This window comes from Hyperoodon ampullatus (assembly GCF_949752795.1).
Source record: "Hyperoodon ampullatus genome assembly, chromosome: 5".
NCBI lineage: Eukaryota > Metazoa > Chordata > Mammalia > Artiodactyla > Ziphiidae > Hyperoodon > Hyperoodon ampullatus.
Window position 1 is genome coordinate 107,781,039 of NC_136918.1, and position 20,066 is coordinate 107,801,104.

The following is a 20,066-nucleotide window of genomic DNA, read 5'->3' on the forward strand; positions in this document are numbered from 1 at the left end:
TAACATTCCACTTTTATAAGAAGGTGCCACTCATAATCCTGATTTGTAAAGCTATGGCTCTACCATTTACTAGCAATACAACATAATTGTTTCACTTGACAAGGAATTTTATTGAAACTCAGTTCTTGTTAATAGATTTCAAAAGCTCAGATGAGTAAAATAGTATTTATGGAGGATTGATGAAGGGGTATTTATGGAGGATCGATTAAGGGGGCATGATTCCCTTTTTCAATTTTTCAGCCAAAGTAGAAGGTTAGAGTTTTTATCAATTTTCTCTTAAATGTTATTCCACAGGCTTGTGTTCAGAGGTGCTACAAGGACTCACTATATGAATCTTGCTGTATTTACCCTATGGCCAAATCATTTCAATATAGACACTTCTGTCTAAAACATGTGAACTCAGAGAGGAATTCTCTTCTCTCTCGACTCTCAGTACCAGGAAATGTTAGACCTCTTTGTACAAATGGTTTGTGAACATAGTAATTAACTGATCATGTCTCTCTTTTTGTACTAGCTAAAGAGTACTAATAAAAGTTTGTTTTTCACCACTGGCAAATGTGAAAGCCTTTGTAAGAGGAATTTGCTTACTGATCTCACTTTAGGTTCCATCTTACATTTCTACATTAATTTAGCTGTTGTATCATATTCAATATCCTTACCTTTTATGTTAATCAGTGTTTTTTGTATTTACACAAATCCTTCTAGAACATGATGAGTTATGAGTCACTTTCCCTCAGAAACACTGGACTTAGTTCAATCACTGCTTGATGGCTCAGGAAAATTTAAACATCTTAATACAAAATACATATCAAGATTTAATACCTTAGAAGAGCACTAAGAAGTATATTGTTCAGTTCAGTAGAATCATCCATAAGGAGCAGGGTCATCTCCTTTGAAAATTACTGAATTAAAGTCTTATTTCACTTTCACCCAAGTGATTAATTAATTCTATATTTATATTTATTTAACTCTGTATTTAGTGGTGTGCACCTAAGAAGAACACCAAGAACTGGTTTGTTCAGTCCAGGAGAGTATCCAGTAAAGAAGAGAGTCACCACCTGTCAAAATTATTAAAGTAAAATCATGAGAACACTTTAACCCAAATGATTCACTTATTCTCCATATAATCTCCATGGTACCTTGAGCTTGTACCATGTTTGACACCATGCAAGATTCTGTTTGTCAAAAGTTAAATAAAGAAAGGAACCCCAGTCTGGTGAGAAAGACAGATATGTAACTATATTATTTAAATATTTCTAAAACTATTAGCATGTTCAAAATAGCAAAGAGAATAATAGTTTAAAGATTAACAATATCCGATAGCCTCTCTGGAACTCAACCCATCAGATATCTCTTTTGAAAAAAGTATGGGAGATAGACTATTTAGGAGAAAAATGGTTACTCGGGAGATTAGTTAATAATTGTGATAGCCCAAGAGAGAGATTAGCTTGTTCTCAAGAAAATCTTCTTAATTTTATTATCACGTTCTTTGAATATTCAGTAGCATATGAATATTACTTATTATTTCTGTAACACTAATGTAATGAGCCAAAAAGCAGCCTTTGTCAGTTTCAACAAGGTTTCCCTCTTTCTGACTTACACAGCTTGTTCATGAGCTGTGAGGTATATCCTGCATAACTTGTGGAATTTATCTTGGGCACTTTGGGCTTAGTTTATATCCTATCAATTGTTCATAAATAAAACCCAAAAAGGAAGTAGGGTAAGGAGGAAGTATCAGCACTTCCCATATTTAATCCTAGAGAACAATATTTTATTAGAGACTCCTCAATATTTTACATCTAACAGAATTACAGTCATAAAATCTAAAAATTATATCAACATGTGAAAATAAGTTTGTAACCCTCTATAGTGTGTGTACTTGATGAATTTGAATTCATGGTGTTTGCCATAACCAGATTTGCCTTTTAATAGTAAATCCCTCTGCTATGTAATTTCTTTGGTAGACATTCCGTGCCCAGAAATCGCCATGCTCTGTAGCATGTGACTTCAGCTAGATGTGATTAAACCTGCAGAGGTACCTGACCCCCAGCTGCCTAATCTCCAGGGTGGAAAGCATGAAACTTTATCCCCAAACAGAACCAATGTAGTTAACTAGCCTGTTTCAGAATCTCTATCATGTATCTTAATGTGATTTAAAACCCTGAAGAGTTCAAAGAAATTGAAGTAAAAACACATGCTTGAGCACACACATGTATACACACGTACACACACACACACACAGGCACATGTATATCCCACAGCTAATTCTCAGAAAGCCATGATTTAGCCAATCTACTAAGAGAGCATGATTCATGATGTAGAGAAAAGGTGTGCAAAACAGAGGAAGAAGCAGATAGCTGGGTGTACTTATAGAAAAAAAGAAGCTAAGTCACTATGAAGCCAGTCAACCAGTGAAATGTTTATATCCAGGGAATAACCTCTATGGCTATAAATAGGTTCCATTGTGCTCCTTTCACTTGGCAATGGTCAGGAAAACCTTACAATAACCTCTTTTCACTTGAGAGTAGGTTGAGTGAACCTCAGTGCCATTAGCCAAACGTTTAGACATGAGAAGTCAACTTTCACTTGTAACCGCTTCTAAGAAAAGATTTTATATTTTGTGCACTACATCCTTAGGCCGAATCAAAAAGATAATACCATCTTACTGGAAAAAAAAACAAACACAGAAACCTGACTCTGAGCCTGATGCCTCAGGGTAGTCACTATATTTGTGTAGATTATAATCTCCTTCCTTCTACTTAAGATTGAAAGATTTATTTTCTATTGAAAAAGGTGTTTTATTGTAGGCCCAAAAGATGATAACAGACAGCAGAAAAATTTTAAAAAGCCCATCCATTGGAGTAAATCCTATAAGAAAGTAAAAAAAATCTATCCATTTGAGTAAATTCTATAAGCAGCAGGCAGTGTAACTCCTTTGAAACACCTGTGATGATACAATTTTCTAGTCATCAATTTATTTTATAAAATCTTGTAGGATTCAGCACATGCAAGAAAAAATAAACCTGCCCCTCATCAACCTCTTGTGAAAATGATTCATTTGCATCAGTAAAACATCTGTAATGTAAAATTAGCTTTCTGAATACAATGTTTCTCTCTCTCTCATAGTTTTGTTGATTATTTTTCAACAGGTTGTCTTGTTTTCTGAGCTACATATCACTTTTAAATTCCAAGTATCCACTGGGACGTTCATAAGGTTCAACACCATTCACGTGTTCATAAAATTCATAAATAAACTACTATTTTTTCATTTTATATTCTACTATTCTTCTCCCTTCTTATCTCTGATCTCTTTTGACTTTTACTGATCAAAGAATTAAATAATCATTTTTAGAAAGATCTGATTCATAAATTTCATAAAATACCTTCCTGGGTCCCAGGAAGATCATTTGCTAAAGATGATGGGAACAAGACTTTCTCTCCTCATATGCCACAAAAACCATAAAGAACTACATTTCCATGAAGAATCTAAAGCTAATGAATGGGAGAGGCATCTTTCTTAGCAAATGAAAAAGCCATAAAGTATCTTTTGGAAATAACCTGAGGAGAATTTGAACAGAGATTGAGTCCCTCCATTAGCAGATGTGAGCTAAAAACTAGTACATTTGAATATTTATGTTATTATGATCTCAAGATTGTTTGTTGGTTGATGATTTCTGGATGAGTGAGATTTTCACTTGCTTTAACCCTTAAGTTAAAAACGTTGAGTAATAAAGAAATAAAGAATGTTACAAGAGACAAGGAAGGACACTACATAATGATCAAGGGACCAATCCAAGAAGAGGATATAACAATTATAAATATATATGCACCCAATATAGGAGCACAACCATACATAAGAAACTGCTAACAGCTATAAGAGGAAATCAAGAGTAACACAATAATAGTGGGGGATTTTAACACCTCACTTACACCAATGGACAGATCATCCAAAATGAAAATAAATAAGGAAGCAGAAGTTTTAAATGACACAATATACCAGATAGATTTAATTGATATTTATAGGACATTCCATCCAAAACCAGCAGATTACACTTTCTTCTCAAGTGCGTGTGGAACATTCTCCAGAATAGATCACATCTTAGGTCACAAATCAAACCTCAGTAAATTAAAAAAAAAATTGAAATCATATCAAGCATACTTTCTGACCACAACACTATGAGATTAGAAATGAATTACAGGGAAAAAAAATGTAAAAAACACAAACACATGGAGGCTAAACAATACATTACTAAATAACCAAGTGATCACTGAAGAAATCAAAGAGGAAATCAAAAACTACCTAGAGACAAATGACAATGAAAACACGATGATCCAAAACCTATGGGATGCAGCAAAAGCAGTTCTAAGAGGGAAGTTTATAGCTATACAAGCTTACCTCAAGAAACAAGAAAAATCTCAAGTAAACAATCTAACGTTACACCTAAAGGAACTACAGAAAGAAGAACAAACAAAACCCAAAGTTAGCAGAAGGAAAGAAATCATAAAGATCAGAGCAGAAATAAATGAAATAGAAACAAAGAAAACAATAGCAAAGATGAATAAAACTAGAAGCTGATTCTTTGAGAAGATAAACAAAATTGATAAACCATTAGCCAGATTCTTCAAGAAAAAGAGGGAGAGGTCTCAAATCAATAAAATTCAAAATGAAAAAGGAGAAGTTACAACAGACATCGCAGAAATACAGAGCATCCTAAGAGACTACTACAACGAACTCCATGCCAATAAAATGGACAACCTGGAAGAAATGGACAAATACTTAGAAAGGTAAAACCTTCCAAGACCAAACCAGGAAGAAACAGAAAGTATGAACAGATCAATCACAAGTAATGAAATTGAAACTGTGATTAAAAATCTTCCAACAAACAAAAGTCCAGGACCAAATGGCTTCACAAGTGAGTTCTGTCAAACATTTAGAGAAGAGAAAACACCCATTCTTCTCAAACTCTTCCAAAAAATTGCAGAGGAAGGAACACTCCCAAACTCATTCTATGAGGCCACCATTACCCTGATACAAAAACCAGACAAAGATACGACAAAAAAAGAAAATTACAGACCAATATCACTGATGAATATAGATGCAAAACTCCTCAACAAAATACTAGCAAAAAGAATCCAACAACATGTTAAAAGTATCATACACCATGATCAAGTGGGACTTATCCTACAGAGGCAAGGATTCTTCAATATACGCATGTCAATGAATGTGATACACCATATTAACAAATTGAAGTATAAAAACCACATGATCATCTCAATAGATCCAGAAAAAGCTTTTGACAAAATTCAACACCCATTTATGATAAAAACTCTCCAGAAAGTGGGCATAGAGGGAACCTACCTCAACTTAATAAAGGCCATATACAACAAACCCACAGCAAACATCGTTCTCAATGGTGAAAAACTGAAAGCATTTCCTCTAAGATCAGGAACGAGACAAGGATGTCCACTCTTACCACTATTATTCAACATAGTTTTGGAAGTCCTAGCCACAGCAATCAGAGAAGAAAAAGAAATAAAAGGACTACAAATTTGAAAAGAAGAAGTAAAACTGTCAGTGTTTGCAGATGAAATGATACTATACATAGAGAATCCTAAATATGTCACCGAAAAATACTAGAGCTAATCAATGAATTTGGTAAAGTATCAGGATACAAAATTAATGCACAGAAATCTCTTGCATTCCTATACACTAATGATGAAAAATCTGGAAGAGAAATTATAGAAACACTCTCCTTTACCATTGCAATAAAAAGAATAAAATACCAAGGCGTAAACCTACCTAGGGAGACAAAAGACCTGTAGGCAGAAAACTACAAGACACTGATGAAAGAAATTAAAGATAACACCAACAGATGGAGAGATATACAATGTTCTTGGATTGGAAGAATCAATATTGTGAAAATGACTATACTACCTAAAGCACTCTACAGATTCAATGCAATCCCTATCAAATTACCAATGGCATTTTTAATGGAATTAGAACAAATCATCTTATAATTTATATGGAGACACAAAAGACCCCGAATAGCCAAAGCAGTCTTGAGGGAAAAAAACGGAGCTGGAGGAATCACACTCCCTGACTTCAGACTATACTACAAAGCTACAGCAATCAAGACAGTATGGTACTGGCACAAAAACAGAAACATAGATCAATGGAACAAGATACAAAGCCCAGAGATAAATCCACACACCTATGGTCAACTAGTCTATGAAAAAGGAGGCAAAGATATATAATGGAGAAAAGACAGTCTCTCCAATAAGCTGTGCTGGGAAAACTGGACAGCTACATGTAAAAGAAAATTAGAATACTCCCTAATACCATACACAAAAATAAACTCAAAATGGATTCGAGACCTAAATGTAATACGGGACACTATAAAACTCTTAGAGGAAAACATAGGAAGAACACTCTTTGACATAACTCACAGCAAGATCTTTTTTTGATCCACCTCCTAGAGTAATGGAAATAAAAACAAAAATAAACAAATGGGACCTACTGAAACTTCAAAGCTTTTGCCCAGCAAAGGAAACTATAAACAAGATGAAAAGACAACCCTCAGAGTGGGAGAAAATATTCGTAAATGAATCAACGGACAAAGGATTAATCTCCAAAATATATAAACAGCTCATGCAGCTCAATATTAAAGAAACAAACAACCCAATTCGAAAATGGGCAGAAGAACTAAATAGACATTTATCCAAAGAAGACATACAAATGGCCAAGAAGCACATGAAAAGCTGCTCAACATCACTAATCATTAGAGAAATGCAAATCAAAAGTACAATGAGGTATCACCTCACACCAGTTAGAATGGCCGTCATCAAAAAATCTACAAACAATAAATGCTGGAGTGGGTGTGGAGAAGAGGGAACACTCTTGCATTTTTGTTGGGAATGTAAATTGATACAGCCACTATGGAGAACAGTATGAAGGTTCCTTAAAAAACTAAAAATAGAATTACCATATGATCCAACAATCCCACTACTGGGCATATACCCAGAGAAAACCATAATTCAAAAAGACACATACACCCCAATGTTCATTGCAGCACTATTTACAATAGCCAGGTCATGGAAACAACCTAAATGCCCACTGACAGATGAATGGATAAAGAAGATGTGGTACGTATATACAATGGAATATTACTCAGCCATAAAAAGAATGAAATTGAGTCATTTGTTGAGACGTGGATGGATCTAGAGACTGTCATACACAGTGAAGTAAGTCAGAAAGAGAAAAACAAATATCGTATATTAATTCATGTATGTGGAACCTAGAAAAATCATACAGATGAACTGGTTTGCAGGGCAGAAGTTGAGATACAGATGTAGAGAACAAATGTATGTTCACCAAGAGGGGAGAACCACGGTGGGGTGGGGATGGTGGTGTGCTGAATTGAGCGATTGGGATTGACATGTATACACTGATGTGTATAAAATTGATGACTAATAAGAACCTGCAGTATAAACAAAGAAACAAACAAACAAAAACAACTAATACTAAACTTTCTTTGGGTTATTTGTATGGAAATTTGTTAATATACATGTTTTAGATATTACAGGAAATTTCTAAAAATCTAATATGTTCTGGTATAATGTTACAATTCATAAGTCTACTTATTACTTTAAAATGTATATCTCAGAAATAACTAAATTTCCTTGTCAATTGAATTATTATGAAATTTCATCAAATCTTTAACCATGGTCATTTTTAAGTCTTTTGTCATTTACAGACAATTCTGGGTGTACTCTGATGCTTTTGCAAAAATGTTCCTATAAAAGGGTTTCATCTTCAAGGAATTCATGGAAAAGACTCTGACAAGTACAGGTTTCTGGTAACTGACTATACTGCTGAACTGAATGAATAAGCATTTTCAGAACTCTAATGGAAAACTGATGAATTCATAAAAATGCTAACAAAAGATCAAGATGAAAAAAAATTAATTACATGGGACTGAGTGAACTGATGAGGATGATTACAATTTTTGTGACTTTCTGTTTGAATAAAAAAAAAAAATCCCACAAGGACTCAGAGGCAAAAAATACACAAATCAATTTTCACTGCAAAGTAAAGGAGCTGTTACAGTGGAGGATTACTGGGCTGAATGTCAATATTATGACATAGTATGAGTGTGTTTCATGTTTGGTAATTGCAATCATTGTTGCTTTTGTTGTGGTCATCCATCTACAATGCTTGGTGTCAGTTGATTTATCTTCTGTAAACATAAAATACAGTTTGTGTGTGTGTGTGTGTGTGTGTGTGTGTGTGAATAAATAAATAAATTAATTAATTTAAAAAAACCCTTGGTTAAAAACATGAATTAACAACAAAGAAAAACATTATTTTGTTGATAGAGTGCTCTTTCTTGACAATAAGTAAAATCCAGTGAAAGATTTATACTTACTTATCTCATTATATATATGCTGGAACTTTTCTTTCCATTCCCACAATAATGTATAACAGTACTGAATTTCTATAGCTAAATCAAATAATTTTTAGCTTTAAAACTAGCAGAATTATTAATCTAAAATATTTTGTCAAAGTGAGTATGGATACATTTTACACTTATTCATGTTCATCCCCTTAAATGTATTATATCATCTTAAAACAAATAAGCAATCAGACAAAATTAAAACATACTACCATTTAGATAAAGTTATTATTTCTCTACATTTCAAAAACAAAGGCAAAATAACTTTTGCTTCCAGCCTAGCAGAATAACAAAGTTGGATTTACCTCTTATCTGTAAACAAGAGTTTTCAAGATATTGAACATAACAATAATGGACAGTTATCCCAGAGAGATGGAAAATGAATGAGATGAACCCTAAAATTTGTCCCTGCTTAATGCCTTGAGAGATTTTCTAGACTGTGTTGTGTGGAGGGAAACCCATGCAGACCCTGGTGGCCTCCCTGAGTTATGCTGATGGAGCTGGGTGTCTAAGAAGGCCACAGCAGCTAGAGTTTATAGGGCAGAGTATCAAAAATGAAAGAGCTACACAAAGAGATGACTCCAGACATCTGCAGTGTCCCTCACAGTATTTGGCAAAGTAATTATTGATCGGTGTATCTGTGTGAAGAAAGTGTTTGGGGCTAGGACAAGAACTATCAAAAAGGATTAGAGGAAACAGTACATGATGCTTACACAGGCAGGGAATAATGCCTGTTCTAACTAACCTGACTGAAAAACACTCATAATTGGTACCCTGGGCACTCAGAGGATTTTATCTGAGTAATGAGAATTAAGTGATTGTAAGAATAAAAGCTGCTCTGGTCCCACCTAAGAAATTTAAAAGAAGCTCTGAAAGTATTAAACTCTAAATTACTTAACCAGAACAAAGCTTAAGAATACCTATAGGAATAGGAGAACATTCAGTACCAGAAAGGTAAAACTTATAATGTCTGGAATCCAATCAAAAAATATTCTGCATTCATAGAAGCAGGAAAATGCTATATATAATGAGATCAATCAATCTATCAAAACTGACCTAGAAATAATACAGCTGAGAGAAAGAAAAGACAAGGGCACTGAAAATAAAAAATCACTCAAAATACATGCAAAACCTAAAAATATGAAATTTTTGGAAGTAATTCTTTGTGATCTTGGATTAGGCAAAACATCTTACATATAATACCAAAACATGATTCAAAAAAGTAAAAAATAATAATACTAAAATTTAAAAGTTGGATTTCATGAAGGAGTACAACCACTTTGAAAAATCGTTTGGAAATGCCTTTAAAAATTAAACATATGTCTTCTATATGACCCAGCCATTCTGCTCCTAGGCATTTACACAAGAGAAATAAGAGCATAGATACATACAAAGACATACACCTAAATGTTCATAGCAGCTTTACTGCAATGGCCCCAAACTGTAAACAACCCAAATGTCTATCCCCAGATAAATGGATAAACAAATTATAGTACAGATACATACAATAGAGTATGAATCAGCAATAGACAGCAACCACCTTTATATATGCAACATGGATGAATCTCAGAATATTCATCCTGAGGGAAATAAATCAAAGAAGAGTATGTACTATATTATTTGATTTATATAAAATTCTAGAAAATGTAATCTATAATGACATAAAGTAGAATAGTGGTTTCCTGGAAGTGAGATGGGGGTGTGGGCAAAGAAGGACAGGAGGAAGGAATTATGAAGGTGTATGAACAAACTTTTGTAGATAATGAATATATTCATTATCTTGATCGTAGTGATGGTCTCATCACCATATACACTTGTGAAATAATACCAAACTGCACACATAAAATATGTGTAGATTGTTTTTTGTCCATTATATCTCAATAAAGTTGCTTTTAAAAAATAAGACATTTTTAAAAAGTTTCTCAAAGATTTTTGGTGATCATTTGCTTTCATCAGCCATTCACACTCAGATCAAACAACTGCTTTATCTCTTTCCAGAAAGATGTTTTATGTATCTCATTGTATCTTGAGAGAGTCTTGAGGTAATACAGTCAACAGCATTTAGAAAACCCCAAGTGGTATGTACACACACACACGCACACACACACACACACACACCCCTCACTTACAGGTATTACTAATGCTATTTCTTTTTCTCATTTAATATGGGGTCCAGCATGATTCAGATTTAAATGGCAAGGACACTTTCAAAGCAGGAAGTTTAAACAAAAGAACTAAAAAAAATCATTGATATATGGTATACCCTGTAAGTTTAAACACTAACACTTTTAATTAATCCTTCTCACACGTGATACAGGAGCTTTAAGCTCAGGGCACACAAATATCTCCTTTTTATTTTCTTTTGTGTTTAGCTCAAGAGAATTCACAATCTCTGTATAACATGTTAGTATTTCACTTATTTAAATTAAGGCTTTGTGCAACTGACATTAAATGAAGTATTAGGCCAAAACTGTTTTACACCAGGGGGAGTATTTAAATTAAATATATAATTACTGTTTCTCAAAGTAGATTCCACAAAGTTCAATGCAAGAAACACAAAACAAATTTTAAAAACCATATGGCCAAAGAATACTGCTAAGATGTTGTCTAACAGAAATTTGCATTAATTCTCAGAAATGTTAAAGCACTGAAGTGCATTTTGATTTAGTTTTAGAGAATCTCCCTCTAAGAATAGATTCATAAAGGACATAGAATATCGAGTCATTTTCTAAACTTATTAGATTAAGACCTCCTCTCTTTCTTTCTTTGAATATCTATTAATACTTGGCTTACTTGTCTCTAATGCTATGCATTCTCAAACTATAGTGAGCCTAAGCATCAACAGAGGTACTTAATAAATATCAGGACTTCTAGGCTTGACAGCCAGAAATTCTGATTTTAAAGGTCTACATTGAGACAAGGAATCTTCATTTTTCTAACTAGTACCTCAGGTGATTCTAATCCGAGCAGTCTAAAGGCTACCTTTTAAGAAACACAACATTCAGAAATTCACTCTCAAGTTTCCAAATGCTGAAAAATTATTTAAGTAGCTTATAGTACAATTATACTATATTTAGCCAACTTGAAAATGAGCTGCTGCATTATTTTTGATTAACACTAAAGTGTATGTGAAGAGTCCTGTTCACACAGGGCAATACAGCTAAAGTCAGTTTAAGCTTGATGGTCCAACATTTGAAACAAAAAATGTACACGAAGTAAATAACATTTGTAGAATACAGGCAATACTATTAGGCACTGACAAGCTTCAGTGACTCCCCACAAAGTCAGGCTTTGATGAATATGCAGGTTACTACATAGCATGATTCTCAGGGTCCGAAGGAAGTACTGAGGGGGTTTCTGTTGGGAGTGTGCTGCACAAATAAAGGGTAATAACTAGTTATAAAGACTAAAACTAAAAATGTCCTTCATAAGAGATGATAGACCTTTGTGTTGTCAGAATCCCTTTCTTAATCATAAGTCACCTAACTCCAAAAGCCTGCTAAGTTTAACTTTTAGATTCTACCAATATATAGTTACTTCAATCTCAAAGAATAAACATATCATCATTTATTTCTGAACTAATTTCTCCTAATGCCTTTCTTATTTCCACATGTTCACTAATCAAGTTGTGTTGGCACCCAAATTGTGTTGTCTTTGACCCTTATTTTTGCTCCATCTCCCAGACTTATTCACCAAGTTCACCTGGAATTTGTCTTCTCTTTTAAATCCATCCATTTAAAAAACTGCCATTTCATCCATTAGTTCAGGGCCTTACTAATTCATGTTTGAAATGTCCCTTAAATATTCTTCCAGGCTTCAGCTTTCTTCCCCAATTCAAGTGCTGGGTCTTAGAATTGGAATATTCAAGCTCATTATTTGTCAGATGTGTGGCTATGAGAAATCATTCGGCCTTTCTGGATCTCAATTTCCTGCTACTGGTGCATAATAAATGATTAAAAGCTTAGTGTCCTAAAGCAATATGCATTTATTATCTCACAATTTCTATGGATTAAGAGTCCAGATAGGGCTTATCCTGGTCCTCTTCTCAGTGTCACCAGGCTGAAATCATGGTGTTGGCTGAGGCTGCGATTCCCATGTAGCTTTTAGAGTCCTCTACAAACTCACTGATTGTTGGCAAATTTACCTCCTTGATGCTGTATGTCCGAGGTCCCCATTTTCTCACTAGCTGCCACTCAGGAACAGCTTTCAGCTCCTAGAGGTCACCCACAGTTCTTTGTCACATGGCCCCTATAGACAGTACACACATGGCTATTTGCTTTCTTCCAGGCCAGGGGGAGGATGTCTGACTCTTTATTCTTTTATAAAAACTTCACCTCATTATGTCAGGTTTCCCTTAGTAATCTCCCTTTGATGAACTCAAAAGGGATCCATAATTATATCTGTAAAATCCCTTTTGCCATGTAAGGTAACATGATCAACATGATCAAGGCAGTGACGTCACATATATTCTCAAGTCCTTCCTACACTCCAGGGGAAAAGATTATACAAAAATGCGGGTCATTGAGGGTTCTCATAGAATTCTGCCTAACACATTCATGTAAAAGCTAGTTGGCTGGAAAAGAAAATCTTAAGATTTTATGATGATAACTGCTCAAACTACAAGTTACTAAACTTATACATGGAATGGAAAGTTTATACAAGTTCTCAGGACACTGATAGATTTAGGAAGGCAATACACATTTTTTCACTACACTAAATGGCAAAATTTCCAACTTCCTAGCTACACAGAAGATTAAAAGCTACAGTGAAACCCCCTGCAGTTTTGAATACAGAGCTGCCCAGAGGCACCAAAGGGATTTCTGAGTCGGACTCATCAGGAGGAAAAAGGAGAGTTAGATGAAAATTATGATTATTCATTCCACCATTTAAAGCGTATAGAAGAAAGTGTTTCACCACTGCCTACAGAATAAATTCCAAACTCCTTAATCTGGAGTAAAAGATCTTCCATGACTTAACTGGCCCCTACCTTCCCACTTATCTCTCATGTCTGTATCGAACAGAAAGTTTCAATTCCTTCAAACAATCACATGATTTTACTCTGAATAAACACATGGTTTCTTTCTTTAGAATGCTCTACCACCTACTTTTACCCACAACCCATATAGTGAATTCCATTCATCATTTAAGATCCACTTATTCATTTAACTTATACTTACTGAGTACTCTCATTCATCAATGAACTCTCGTCTTTACCTCTGCCACAAAGTAGGGCACATCTCTACTTCTTGTTTTGTACAAAAACTGTAGTCAGTTCATATGTCTGTTACTATACTTGTTAGATCTTATGTTTATATGTCCATCCCCCAAAAGTGAATACCTTAAAGAAATAATTCTGTTTCGGTTATATTTCTAGGACTAATTCAGGGATTGTTACAACTCACCAATCATGGTTTGCTCAAGATAGTAATAATAATGATAACAATAATAATAATATCTAAAATATATTCATTGATTCCTTATACTTTGAAAACACTTTATACATATTGGCTTGTATGAAATCCTTGCAAAAGCACTTTGAGGCGAGCTTTATAATCCTCATTTATTAGATGAGAAAACTAAAGTTCAGAGACAGAGGCAAGACTTCAATATGTTACTGATACTTCTCAACATTATGTTCTCTATATACCAGTGTGGTCTCCAAGCAGGAGCATCATCATCTCTCACAAATTCAACACACTGATAACTATATATGTTCTCGATTTCCAACCCAGATCTACTCAATCAGAAAATCTGGGGTCAGGCCCCTATAATCTGGGTTTTAACAGGCCCTGGAGGTGATGATGATGCCTGCTAAAGTTTGAGAACCATGCTGTATAATCTAACATGGAAATATCCTGGCCAAGAAAATGTGATCAGCTAGGACTATGAAACAACTTTCTCCCAGAAACTTGGTGATTAAATTCATATGTTAGATAATAATGGAGAAAAAACGTGCAGAACAATGACTCCTCCTGAAATCAGAAGTCACTTTGAAAGCCCCTACCTCTATCATACAGAGTCTGAAACTTAACACAGTGTCAATATGCTGAACTGGCCAGTGCGTAGTTAAAACGTATGGAAAATAATACTTTCCTTTGACTGTAATAACTACTTTGGGATTTACATAATGTTACACATTCCTCTTTATAGGAAAGTATTCCTCATAGCTGGTTTTATCACCCCAAAGACATTTTAAACATCTCCAGGTCAAGGTTCTTATTTTCTTCATTTGGATATTCACTCATGACCATAGAATACTGTATAATTGGGACACATTTTAACAATTTCTTATCAAATTGAATTTAACTGGATTTGATTAGCCTATCTTTTCCAATTCTTTATACTAGGGAGTGTCTTTTTTAAAAATCTCAAGTGATATTATAGTAAAAATTGTTACATGATAATAGGAAGTCAAATTTTGATTTCTGAAAAGACAAGAGTGCAAGATAAGGATAGAACACTCCTTTCAGTGAGATGTATCTGCTGAGGGATTTTAGAGTGAACTTTCACTTCACATGTATAGAGCACAGCAATAATAATGAACGTGCAGTCTGTATAGAGTACTTAATACAGCATATTTGCCTATACACCTATAAAAATATTTTAGAGAACTCAGGAAGTTCACCATATCATTGTAAAGACAAACTATGTAAACATGCAAAATAAGAGTTATAAACAAATAAAGAGCTATATAGATGAATTCAAGTGTAGGAATAATAAATGATCTATTAATGGCCATGCATTGAAGAACACAGAAAAAACAAAGCTTCACTACTTCTGAATAGAACACAGAACCAAATGCTGATTCTGTATATGGTTTTCTCTTGATTTTCATTCTAGTCTTGATTCAGGTGATTTTAAAGTATGGTGTTTATAAGATCAAAATTTCATGTTTTTACATATAAACAAAAGTCCCCTCTCTACCTAGTTTATGAATAAATCTGGCATTCAGGGCAGAAGCCAAATTTGTAAAAAATTAAGATATTTTATAAAAATATTTTTAATGAAAACATTATGCATTTCTCATAAGGCTACAATGTTAAAAACAATCAACCAATATTAATGACTAGTATGTTAGTCTCTGACCTCCTTGAGGATATATTTATCCAAAACACAAATAAAATGGTAAGAAATTAAGAGAAACTAACTCACTCACTAACTAATTATGTCAAAATTCAGAAAGAGATGCATGTAGGTAATAAAACAATTTAACCGAAGGAGAGTATTTAAGAAAAACATTCTAGCATAAACCAAGCCTTTCACATAGAAAATCATCTGATTTGTAAGAATTCACTGCCAGGAGCTTTCTTATAGGCCAAGGAAATTGGATTTTAAACTTATCCTCCAGGTTAGGACTTTCAATCAGAAGTGCTTACGCAGAAAAAGTGGCTGGATTAGAACCTTGTCATAGTAAGATAACTCTGGATACAGTGTAGAGGGTCCATTTAGAAAAGCTCCAACCAAGACTAGACATTTAACACACTAACCTAAACAAATATATCCTAAAGGCAGAATTAGAATGGATGGTACTGAGCCCTGGCAGAATATAAGAGCAAGTTTAACTTAGCAAAGTGATGTATCTAACTTGTGAAATGGGGGCTTGTACTTCTCCAAAGTTAGTCCAATAAAATGTATTTATTAGAAGTTCTAAAGTAAAGGTAGTAATTATGGATAAATTACAGATAGTTCCTTGTTTTGGGAAAAAAATATAAAGAGAGAAAGTAATTAAAATAGAAAAGAGGTAGAATAATTGTATGGATTGTAAACCCATAACTTCTTAGTAATATAGGCAATTCTACCTGTTGGGCCTCCATGCCCAAGTAAGATACTTGAATTACAAGTTAAAATAACCAAAATGGTTTGCATCAACCTATCTCCTAGAAGGTTACCTTGAGAATAATACATATTACTATATAAATAGGAAAAATTTGTAACAAGCATAAGAGATGATTCTTATATTTGGGTTTTAATGTACATGTGATGTCAGGTCCAAGATTTCTGTATGTGGGGTACAGAAACCACTAACAGACTTACTAGCCACCTCCTCTATAAACTTCTTAATCCACCCTAAAAGAGTGTGTGTGTGCATGTGTGTGTTTAAGTGTATGAAGAGCAGAATTATGCTGAATATTTACATTTCTGTGAATTTTTACTGAGACAAGCACATTATTTTAACCTGTGTGAGAACTACTGAAAAACAGATTTATTGATGTTTAGCTAGTTTTATCCTCAAAACTTTGTATTTTCAGAACCAACAAGTTGAAGAAATAATTCACGGAGTTTCTCTGTCTATAATCTAAATACTACAGATGAGCTCTAAAATAATCACATCTAACATGAACACTTAGCACTTGCTATTGTCAAGTACGAATCTATGTATTTTTTATATATTAATTTATTTATTTCTCCAAGTTTCCCACTAGATATATATCATTTTTTAAAGATTTATTATTTATTTATTTAATCTATTTTTGGCAGTGTAGGATCTTAGTTGCTGCGCACAGGCTCTTCCTTGAGGCGTGTCTAAACATTCGTTGCAATGCTCGGGCTCTTCGTTACGGCACGCGGGCTTCTCTCTAGTTGTGGTGTGCGGGTTTTCTCTTCTCTAGTTGTGGTGCACAGGCTCCAGGGCGTGTGGGCTCTGTAGTTTGGGGCCCGCAGGCCCTCTAGTTGAGGCGCTTGAGCTCAGTAGGTGTGGTGCACGGGCTTAGTTGCCCCACAGAATGTGGGATCTTAGTTCCCTGACCAGGGATCAAACCCACGTCCCCTGCATTATAAGGTGGATTCTTTACCACTGGATCACCAGGAAAGTCTCTAGATATATATCATGTTAAAACTGTTTTACGTAAGAGAAAAATGGGGCACACAGAGATAATATTAATATACCTTGTAAAATTACCTAATTTAAGGTAAATCTGGTTCAAATTACACTTAATCAGAAAGTGACTGTGGTTTGAAAAGGAAAATGTAAAATGCCCTGGATCTAACACTTCACACTAGTTTCAGCACATTAATTTTGATTTGGAGATCTTTCTCCATTCCTTACCTTTAATCTCTTTGTCATTTTTGAACCATCTTATATCAGCTGCAGGTTTACTACCAGATGTTTTACAAGTCAGCTGCATCAAGTCTCCCTCCATAACTGGGGATGAAAATCCGCTAATTTGAGGCTTCTCAGGAACACCTGTAATTTAAGCAAATGAATGAAATAAACATTAATTTCCATGGTTGATTTGTTCTTAGGACTATTACTTTCACAAACAAAACTAAACTGGGTGTTTAACTGACAATAACTTCAATCAAGAATAATAAACCAGGGCTTCCCTGGTGGTGCAGTGGTTGAGAGTCTGCCTGCCGATGCAGGGGACACGGGTTTGTGCCCCGGCCAGGGAAGATCCCACATGCTGCGGAGCGGCTGGGACCGTGAGCCATGTCCGCTGAGCCTGCGCGTCCGGAGCCTGTGCTCCGCAACGGGAGAGGCCACAACAGTGAGGCCCGCATACCGCAAAAAAAAAAAAAAAAGAAGAAACCAAAACATAATAATAATAAAATAAATGACAAAATATATAAAAATATATAGCGAGATATATATACACATACATACAAACACGTATGTGTGTCTGTGTAAATATGCATATGTGTGTGTATATTATCCAGAAAGCATTTAAAATGCATTTAAAGTAGTTTTTTTTAATTAAATTTTACCTGCAGAAATACTCTTTGTAATCTTAAAAACAACCATATCTTAAGATTTACAAGTGTGGGGATTTAAGACAGTAGATTGTTTGCATTGGGCTAAAAAAAATCCACAAAACTTATTTTTTCATTCTTTAACAAACTGTGATTTAACCAAATTAGCATATTTCATTCCTGATTTCAGAATTCTTAAATCTTAAAAAATATTGTTATCCTCTGTGTACTTTTTTCTAGAAAATGCATTTTGGAATAAGGGATTCATTAATAATTACAACTATACTTATTTTTCTGATTCTTCTAAAGTAGAGAATGTCTCTTGATGTCATTTGTATTAGAAATGTAACTGCAGTTTTGTGCAGTCAAATGCTCTACCCCTGAGCTACACCCCCTAACTGCAGTTTTGTGGAGCATGATATGTATTATTTTTAATGCTAGTTAATGCTAGCTACTTATTACCTTTTCTAGCCCAAATCATCCAATGAATAAGCAGATAACTAATATTCAGAGATAGACATTGATGATTTAAATAATAGAACATTACACATTTTGGAGGCAATAATATTCTGCTGTCATGACAGAGGTTTATTAAAATTTCTTCTAAAAGTATTCAATAATAAAGGCAGACTGAAAGTTACTTTATTGTACTATTTAATTCAGTTTGAAAAGAATAAAATGTAAGAATGTTGGAAGGCGCCAATAAAAGAAATACAAACTAAAACAACAAGAACAACAAAAATAAATGACAGATCAACATACTCCATTAGCTGGCTAGTTTTTTTTTGTTGTTGTTGTTCACCTTCATATAGCTTTAAAAAAAAGTCACATCACCATTTAATAAACTGAAATTAGCCACTTCCCTATTTCTTGGGGTTTCAAGTTGGCTCTCTACAGAACAATACATTAATCTTAGGCAGCTGCTATCCTGAGATACTCCATTTAGTGGGTGTATTTTGTCCTTAATGGCAAACTTGTGAAGATTTTTATACAATAGTCCCAGTGGGACTTGCAAAGAAACATATTTCATATCCTATGTAGAAAACCAATTCACTAGCAGGATTAACTTTAATATTCTCACCCAGAAGAACAGCATGCATTAGTTCGTTTAAATGCAGTGTTATGCCTTTATCTATCAAAAAAGGAAGGCAAGCTAGGAGCAAAAAAAAAAAAAAATCAATCTTTAAATTCCTCTAACTTGTTCAGTACACAGGTGTGTTTCAATGAACTCCAGCAATTTCAGCTGATTGGGCCACTGACGTCTGTGGAATCACAGAGAGCTGTGAGCTGCAAGCTTATTTCCTCAGAAACTATGAATGTATTGCTTTTTGGTGTCATTATAACCTTTAGAAAAATGGCCCGATACTTAGAGAATAAAAAAAAAAGAAGCTACAAGCTGCATGCGCAAGCGACATTATGTACTTTATTTAGTAATCTAGAAAACTACAAAGCTAAAAGGCAAGAAGACAAATAGAAATGTTAGGGTCATTTAAATACACTAAAATACACAAATGGTAATATTTGGAAGCAAATGGATATTAGGGAAGACCCCATTAGGTGACTGATGATAAGGTGGAGGAGCATCTGATAGACACATTGAAGTCATTATGTTCATTATTCTATCACTTTATAAAAGGATTACCATGTGTACAATCTAGAGATGATTTGACACAAAGGAATTTAGTTGAAAATCAAGAAACCTGGTGTCTATTGTTGGCTAAGAAACAAAATGGCTGTTTGCTCTTGGGAAGTCATAAAAATCTTTACACCTCCCTTTATCTATTTATAAAATGGGGGAAATGACTAAGTGATTTTTTAATGCTTTTTGATGATCCTCAAAGTGTAGATTTGTTATTGAATCATGTTGCTGTAGTTGTACACATCTCTCTGGCTTGAGATCACATGGTGTTAGTCCCTTGCACT

General features: G+C 34.3%; 1 protein-coding gene across 7 annotated transcripts in view; it reads right to left on the minus strand.

Moving 5' to 3' along the window:
• Positions 1–20,066, minus strand: part of CADM2 (cell adhesion molecule 2) — a gene marked incomplete at both ends in the record, with an annotated part of 1,071,386 nt that overhangs the window by 142,574 nt on the left and 908,746 nt on the right. For 5 of the 7 annotated variants that reach the window (XM_079704577.1, XM_079704575.1, XM_079704579.1 and 2 more), the window contains one exon: positions 17,500–17,637. The exons of the other annotated variants lie outside the window; for them this stretch is intronic. In XM_079704577.1, the coding sequence (XP_079560703.1) occupies positions 17,500–17,637 (138 nt within the window). The remainder of the gene's footprint in view (positions 1–17,499; positions 17,638–20,066) is intronic. 7 annotated transcript variants of the gene reach the window in all.